Source organism: Neolamprologus multifasciatus, chromosome 3, assembly GCF_963576455.1.
Source record: "Neolamprologus multifasciatus chromosome 3, fNeoMul1.2, whole genome shotgun sequence".
Classification (NCBI taxonomy): Eukaryota; Metazoa; Chordata; class Actinopteri; order Cichliformes; family Cichlidae; genus Neolamprologus; species Neolamprologus multifasciatus.
Genome location: NC_140441.1, coordinates 43475860 through 43484055, shown reverse-complemented (window position 1 = coordinate 43484055; position 8196 = coordinate 43475860). Strand labels below are relative to the sequence as shown.

Below are 8196 nucleotides of genomic sequence, written 5' to 3'. Positions count from 1 at the left end.
GTTCCATTACTATGGTTAAATAAAAGTATTTCTTTTCTTTGCATTTGCGGAACGACATGCGCTCCCAACCTGACGGCACGGAGACCCTGCGGAAACAAACTGACCGCACCGAGGAACGAGTGACGAAGACGATGTGCTAACTAGTTAGCCGGATAGCCACCACTATCTGGTGTGTGCGCGGTGGAGGCGAATTTCTGTATGAAATAGAATACAAATATAGCATATATTGTATTTTAGTTTAGTTTAGCCACCCAGGTAATTTAATTATGCCCAGCAAAAAGAAGAAATACAACGCCAGATTTCCTCCGGTAAGTTTAAACTGTGCTGAGCCGGTGTCAAAGCAAGCTAACGTTAGCAAAGTGTAACATGGAAAGCTAAGTTCTGTAACTAGCTTAAGTGGAATTCGGCCTCTTTTGTTGCTTAGAGAGCGTACAAGCCATCTAACACTCCCAAACCATTTAGTATACAAAGCACATGCCTTAGTGAAAAGTAGTTGATGTCATGAAATTAGTGACCAAACATCCCCTGTATGTCATTAGTTGGTGGTGTACACACATAGCAGGCGTGCTATTTAAGTTGGTCTACTAATTGACGTTGTTTTTAGCATCTCAAGCTAGGCTTAACGGCACGTAAATAAATGTGAATAAATCCATTCTTTATTGTAATAAGCTGGATAATGTATCTACAATCCTCACACTACGTGAGTAGTGTAATAGTAATGATTGCAGTTACTTTGTGGGGACCTCACGTTATTCGATGTGCTGTACTGCAAACTAGGTTGTCCCCGAATTTCAGCGCGTTTTCACTGAAAATGTTTGTTGTTGTTTTTTAAGAGAAAGAAAATTTGAAGCGTTGCTGTAGACACATGCATAAAAATCGACCTTTTCTCATTTCAGGCAAGGATTAAGAAGATTATGCAGACAGATGAAGAAATAGGCAAAGTGGCTGCAGCAGTGCCTGTTATTATATGTATCCTTCCTGCCTGCAGTCGTCACTGTGCAAGTTCTGTCTTGAATTATAAATTGTAAAAGACTGATTAATAATTAGAGAAAAATGCTTCCTCAGTCTGTTGTGTTGTTGTGTCAAGTTGTCTATTATTGCATGTTTGATTTTAAAGTACAAACACAACCACTGCTTCACTGTACTTCCCTTATCCAAGATATCAGCAAGAGCACTGGAGCTTTTTTTGGAGTCCTTGCTTACAAAGGCTTGTCAAGTCACCCAATCTAGGAATGCAAAGACAATGACAACGGCACATCTGTAAGTTCTGTGTTTGTCTTCATTGAGAGCCCTGTCTGTGTTGCACTGTGTTGGAGATGAACTTCTTAGGAAGGCAAAGCCATCTGCTGTTCAGATCACTGGTATATTATAGCCAGAAAGAGGTAGTTGAAGAAAAGGGGAAAAGTTGTTTATATAGAATTGTATTTGTTTTTAATGAGTGTAGCTGAAATGCTGTCAGGCCTTTATTTTGTTTACTTTTAAAGTGGACTCATGAACTTTCAGCTCGATAATTTCATTCTTGGACTTTACTAAAGTAGCTTTGCTTGATTCACATTTAAAAATAACGATTATTCATAACATACACAATATACTTATTTTAGGTCAGTTTTCTTCTGATTAGTTTTAACAGTACATTTAACAGTTCTTTCATCTCATTTAATCAAATTTCACAAAATGGGAATTGTGCAAAATTTCAGGACTTAAGTCATTAGTTTACTCAAAAAGTAATCCTCAGTGAAATGTTGAAAAGTGTTTTTGAATATTTCCCTAGAATAATTTTGTTTTTACATGACAACATGTACCAAATCCAAATTGACTTTTTAAGTAAAGATTGTGATGGTTTTCTTTCTCATCTTCCTAAGAAAAAAATTACCTAAAACACTTTAAAGTAGATAATGTCATTTTAAAGTAGCCCCTCAAAAATGATTTTGGAAAATGTCTAAAAACAGCCCTACCATCATCCTTTGAAATATTTTTAAGAAAGCTAATGACAGCCAGAACCTGAAATTTTCCACGATTCCTATTTAGGATGTGTATCCTCCACCTGGAATGTTTTTTCAGGTAAGATGGTGAGGTGGGAAAGCATTTGATGAACTGACAAGGACTAACCCTACACATTGCAAAAAGATAAATGAGTAAGGAAAATCATTATGAGCCGTCTTTACAAAAAAAATGGCATCCTGTTACACAGCATGATTTACTGTGTGGTGGGAGCCTGATAGTTCTGTGGAGCACATTTGCAGCACATTGCTGAATCCCTTGTATCTGAAAGTATTTCTGGCCTGAGTAAGACAGCCCGCCAAAACAATCTTTCCCTGTGACTCAGACTGTATGTGTTGTTAAAATGAGTTTGTACCACCATTAAGCTTGCTGTCTTTTTGATAAAAGCTTATATTTCACTTGGCAAGTAAGGCTGAGGAGAAAACTGTTCATATTTATTCACAGAAAGCAGTGCATTGAGCTGGAGCAGCAGTTTGATTTTTTAAAAGACCTGGTTGCGGCGGTGCCAGACATGCAGGGAGAGGGGGAAGAGAACCACACCGAGGGGGGAGGAGAGAAAGTCCCACGGAGGTAACATTCGCTCACACAGACACCCAAACACGTAGAGAAAGAGTCATGATGCTTTGAAATGGAAGGAGTATTTCACATACACGATGAAAACACTAAAGGGTGATATGAGGCAGCCAATCCAGCTGCAGATAATTTGGACTTATTTCATTAAGCAGTTTGTAATTCAGTCAGCTCTGATAAGTGCACACATGCACATCGGTTTAAACTAAAAACGATTCGCTCCACGAACAGACAGAATCTGTGTACGTTATCTTTTCCTCTTCTGGAAATGAGCACTGCTGTAAATTGGTCTATAATCCTTGCAGTGTTACCGTACTCCCGTGTTCCTTTAGTTTTGTGATTCTAGATTATCTCCCCAAAAATAACAGAAGAAAATGAACGAACTGGCCAGAGCGAAAATTAATTATTGAGGAATTGTAGACAAGAAAATGCAGTATTGACTGTCAGATCAGACGCCGGCACCGCAGCTAATTTGTAGCAGAGAGCTTGGCGGGGAATTAGACATGAATTAAATGAGTAAGAGAAGGCTTTTCTCTGCAGACTGCGGCTGATTGGATTCATATTCAATTCAAAGTGGTCGTAAAACTTGTAATGTTTAGACATTTGGTGTCAGCAAGTGCCTCAGAGTAATTTCCACCAGCAGTATGCATCACACTGTTCTACTCTGGAGTTAACTTAAAGTTGCAAGGAGAGGATTTCTGCTTTTAAAAAAAAGCCACATTAGCTACTGTTTTTCATTTAAAACATTTTTGTGCACTAAGTTAAACAATTGATTTCTAGTTCCCTCGTCCACAGTAGCCCAAGTGTACGTTCTGTTTCATGTGCTGTCTCGTAAATATTCTTTTGAAACTTTAAAGTAGGACCTGCTATCACATTTCCTTACACGGTTATTTTTTTTCTTCCTCAGAGGTCGAAAACCAGGGTCTGGTCGCAAAAACGGAGGTGCTGGCGCCAAAGGCAAGGACAAGAAGTTATCTGGAACAGAGTCGGAGCAGGAGGTGTGAGATGATTTGCATGTAGAGGCCTGTCCCTGTCTACTGTGTTTGTCTGTATGAGGGGAGACGACTCACTGTTGTCTTCCTTGTGATGGAAACAGGACGACACTGAAGACAGCGAGACAGACGGGGACGACGAGGACGGCTCTCAGTCTAGCACACATCTGCAGGCTCCATCCAGGTTCCACAGGTTTGTGTCCAGATCCACATGAGACGGTGTGTCTGGAAATATCCTCCCAGACTGCAGACTCGGAGAGAGGGAGGGCGTGTTTTTTTTTAAGCTCTTGCACTGCTCTTCCCTCTGCAAAACAGACTCTCTGATACCAAGATGTAAAGTGATTTAGAAGCCCAGAAAATGGCATAGAATTCATGAGAACTGCTGAATCATTATAAACAACCCACAAACATTTGAGCCATTCAAACACTACATGATGCCCACAAGAGGGCAAACCAATACAGCAAAAGATGCAAGTAGTTACTTCGGCACATTTAGTCCAACATAAACATGTTTACATACCTACACGTTACAGAATAAACTAAACAAGTTGGGTCTGGCACCCTGAGTGAGCTCTGCTTTGGAACAACATGGAGTGGTGTGGACTGGCATTTATACAGTACATCTCTAGTTTTCAGTATTCTGAGTATTCAAACCTCTTCAGACTGCTGTCCCCATTTATTCTGTACTAGCGCACTTTCAGCAATTTATCTACACACGTGCTGTGAGACATCACAGCTGGCAGAATTAGCGCTTTAACTTGATTCTTTATCAACTGATAAAAACAGAAGACTCGTCTAAACATGGAACAACAATTCAAAAATTCCATCGATATGAATTTGGGAAATGATCAGCAGGGACCTGACGTGTGAGGCTTTTCCCACTAGCCAAATCACGAGACTTGTGCTTCAACCAGTCACTCGGTGCAGTTAGGGTTACACTGTTCTGCAGTCTGCTGATTACAGAGCTTGAAGAGCAAATCGCTCTTTGTGACGCTGAGTTTACTTGAGAACTGAGATTATGATATTGAAAATGGTAATAAAAACAGTAAATAACCATATAGCATACTTGGAAAAGTAACCAAGAATGTAGGAAATGTGTTTTATTTCAGTCTTTATTAATTTGGTCAAATTTGCCAGCACAGAATAAAATTAAGAGGCTTGTGGAGTCTGAGATGTCTGCAGTACTGTTCAAAGTGTTTTCTATTGCTGTATTCCATTATTGCACTGTTACAAGCAGATGTAATAATACTCAAAACCCAATGTGAACTCCCCTCATATACAACTCTACACTCACATGCCAGTTTGTTAGGTATCAATGACTGGGTTGGGCCCCATTTTTCCTTCAGATCAGTCTAAATGCTTTGTGGCATAGATTCATCAAAATGCTCGAAGCATTCTTAAGATTTTAGTCCATACTGACATCAAAGAATGATACCGACTTTGCAGATTTGGCTCTATATCTGTGATCTTCCATTCCCCCACATCCACTGGCGGTGACTGTAGAGGCCATTTGAGTACACTGGACTCATTGTCATGTTCAAGGATCCAGTTTGAGATGATTTGAGCTTTGTGACATGCTGCGTTGTTCTGCTGGAAGCAGCCATCAGAAATGGGTACGCTGTGAACATAAAGGGATGGACATGCTTAGTAACAATACTCTAGTAATGACGCTCAGTTGGTACTAAGCAGCACGATATAATACCCATACACCCATACAACAGTGGCACCAGAACGAACTTCTGATACAAGGCAGGATGCTTTCATGTTGTTTACACCAAATTCTGACTCTGCTATCCAAATATCACAGCAGAAATCAAGACTGATCAGACTGGGCAACGTTTTTCCATTTATATTGTACAATTTTGTTGAGCCTGTGTGAAGTGTAGTCTCAGTTTCCTCTTTCTAGCTGACAGCACCTGGTGTGGTCTTCTGCTGGAGCCCTTCTGCTTCAAGGTTCGATGTGTTGTGCATTCAGAGATTTCCGCTCAAATAACAAGTGGTTATTTGAGCTCTTGTTGCTTCTTATCAGCTCAAAGCAGTCTGCCCATTATCCTCTGGACAAGACATTTTCGTCCAGTGAACTGCCTGCAAACTGGACAGCTTCTAATTGTTTCTAAACTCGGAGAGAATTGTGCAGGAAAAGCCCAGTAGATCAGCAGCTTCTCAAAATACTCAGAGAGCTCCGTCTGGCACCAGGCTAGGTTCTTCACTTGACTGGGATGGCATTTTAAGACTTGTCTGAAGAAGCAGTAATTGGTCGGTAATTACATCAGCGGCAAATCGAGTTCAAAGCTGTCTGATCTCTTAAGAAATAAACACTCAATTTACTTTGCATAATCTTTCAGCTGCTGCTCTCTGTTTTTGTTGTGCCTCCCATGAAGGTGCTGCCATTTTGACTTTTCATTTGTAAGAAAATCTCCAGACAAGCAAAGTTTTTTTTCTCTCAAAAAGTTATATTGCCTCACATTAAGAGCACATAAAGGCATATTTATATATGACTATTACTGTAGCCTGTTAAGAGAGAGAAATCTGGTGGCTGAAATTATGCCAAAAACAGGAAGAGGGCGCTGTTTTCCTACTAGAATCGATAGACAAACCTTTGCTGGCCCCAAGTTCCCTGTAAATATCAGGATTCATTTTGGATACTTAACTCTAAAATAGTCCATTATTTTTAGTGCACAGTTAATTTGACTAATAATGTTTAAATGTAAAAGGTAGTTTGTGCATAAAATGCACACGACTCCTCAGAGGTTAACACCTGTTCCTGTGCCCCCACAGCTCCAACACCCCCCCTCAGTATATGCACATGGCCAACATGGTCCCAATGGGCAACATGGCTCCGACGCAACCTCCGGGCACCGTGGCCTTCGCCCCACACGCCTCCATGATGAGCATGGCACCACCTCCCACAGTCCCTGCACCGCACAAGAACGGGGATGACGACGACGACGACGAAGACTATGACTCTTAGCTCGTTCTCAGCACTCCGCTCACACACTCTCTCATTCTCTAACACACACAGACACACACACGGTCAATGTTATTTTTCAAATTCTTAAGTTGTTTTTCTGGCAGCTGCTGTAAGCAGAGGAGAGAGAGACTCTTCATTGCAGCCTGCTGACCAAAACGCCCTTGGCGGCCAGCTATAAGAGCCACCACCACCGCGAGAGACACAAAGCCTGTACATTATGTGTTTTAATTTTCTTTTTCTTCTTCTTCTTTTTTTTTTTATAAAGAAATTTTTGTTTTATTGTAGAGAAGAATCCAACGAGGATCTTTTTTAACAAGTCAGTCGCTCGATTTTTGACTAGGACACATGGTGGTCGTCGCCGTTTTTGCAGGCACAACAAGCTTGGGCCTCGCAGCTTTTTCTTTTCTTTCTCTTTTCTTTTGGGAACTTTTTTTCCCCTCAGTTTCCTGTTGTAGACCTGAACATATCAGTCGTCGTCACTCAGATCCTCAGGTTGGCTGAAAGAATCCGTACATAGTAGTTGTTGAAGCTTTCTTTCAAGGCAACAGCACGGTATTTGGAAGATGATCATCGGGAAGGTTGGTGTCTCACTGCTGAAGTGTTATGACTATGTTATAGATTGGCTGTGATATACAGCTTTTAAGCTCTGGGCTCTACTTCCCGGCTTTGTCACAACTCGCAGCCCAATTGTCCGGCTGTAACATAAATAAGGAAGCAGGTGTATTTTTTACTATACATTAGCTAGCTACACCTCTTTTTTTTCTCCTCCCCCCCCCTCCCCTTCAATGAGTTTCTATTTTTAAGTCACGTTTTTATCAAGAGAACTGTAAACCTCCACAGCTCTGAAGTCAATCATATCAGCAGGTTAATGAGTTGGATTATTTGTTGTTCATGACCCTGGCAGAGGTCTGTTACTTTGGCAATTGGATCTTGTTATTATTATTATTACTTTACTCGACCATTTAATACCCTTAAATTGCCCATCTGAAGTATACTGTGACTCTTGGACCATATGTTTGTTTTTAAAAGCTTTTCCCCCCCTTCTATTGTCCTCTCTCATTTCTGTTCTGGCCTCTCCTCCAATTTTGAGTAACTTGCTCCTTTATCCTGGCTGTTTTCCTCCCCTTTTTAGATTCTTTTAAATGTGTTGATTGGAAGCAGAGTTGGGGCGCCCGTTTATGTGTCAGTCTCAGTATGAAATGGTCGCAAACAGACAGTTGGCACTGTATTGTAAACTTTTAACATTCTTTTTATTTTGTATGTAAAATAAAGTTCATATTTCAATTAAAATGGTCCTTGTATTGGTTTGATTTCTGCAGTGGAATTGAGAGCTTGAAGGTTCCTTCCATATTCAACATCGGCTTAAAGGCAAAACCAAAGTACACTTACTAATATTTCAAAAGCCTTCCACTGAATTTTTTTTACCTTCGTGGGCGTGGAGTACATCCTTTGTAGTTCCAACTCCTTGCACTTTGGAATTCTCTGCATTTTCTATTGTGCAGTTTACCTTGGATGCTGTGCATCTGCCAACCGGTGACTCAAGCAGCCTGAAAGACACAGCTTTGCAGTCTCCTGGTATTTAATCAGATAAAAGTGCAAGACAGTACAGGTTTGTGGAAAAGTGAGAGAGGTGATTGTTATCATGGGCTTGCGTTGTGTTCA

General features: G+C 40.6%; 1 protein-coding gene and 1 long non-coding RNA gene across 2 annotated transcripts in view; both read left to right on the top strand.

The window, feature by feature from the left end:
- LOC146523309 (uncharacterized) overlaps positions 1-8196 on the top strand; it is a 431764-nt gene that overhangs the window by 66934 nt on the left and 356634 nt on the right. The window lies entirely within an intron of this gene.
- Positions 138-7824, top strand: drap1 (DR1-associated protein 1 (negative cofactor 2 alpha)). Its single transcript, XM_085143794.1, has 7 exons — positions 138-308; positions 897-969; positions 1167-1260; positions 2446-2571; positions 3479-3569; positions 3668-3756; positions 6342-7824. The coding sequence occupies exons 1-7, from the start codon at positions 267-269 to the stop codon at positions 6532-6534; spliced, it is 708 nt and encodes a 235-aa protein (XP_084999920.1). The 5' UTR covers positions 138-266; the 3' UTR covers positions 6535-7824.

Coding starts and splice junctions, on each gene's coding strand:
- drap1 (XM_085143794.1), top strand. CDS start 267: ATGCCCAGCAAAAAGAAGAAATACAACGCCAGATTTCCTCCG. Junction 2,572..3,478: donor GGAGAGAAAGTCCCACGGAG/GTAACATTCGCT, acceptor TTTCTTCCTCAG/AGGTCGAAAACCAGGGTCTG. Junction 3,757..6,341: donor GCTCCATCCAGGTTCCACAG/GTTTGTGTCCAG, acceptor GTGCCCCCACAG/CTCCAACACCCCCCCTCAGT.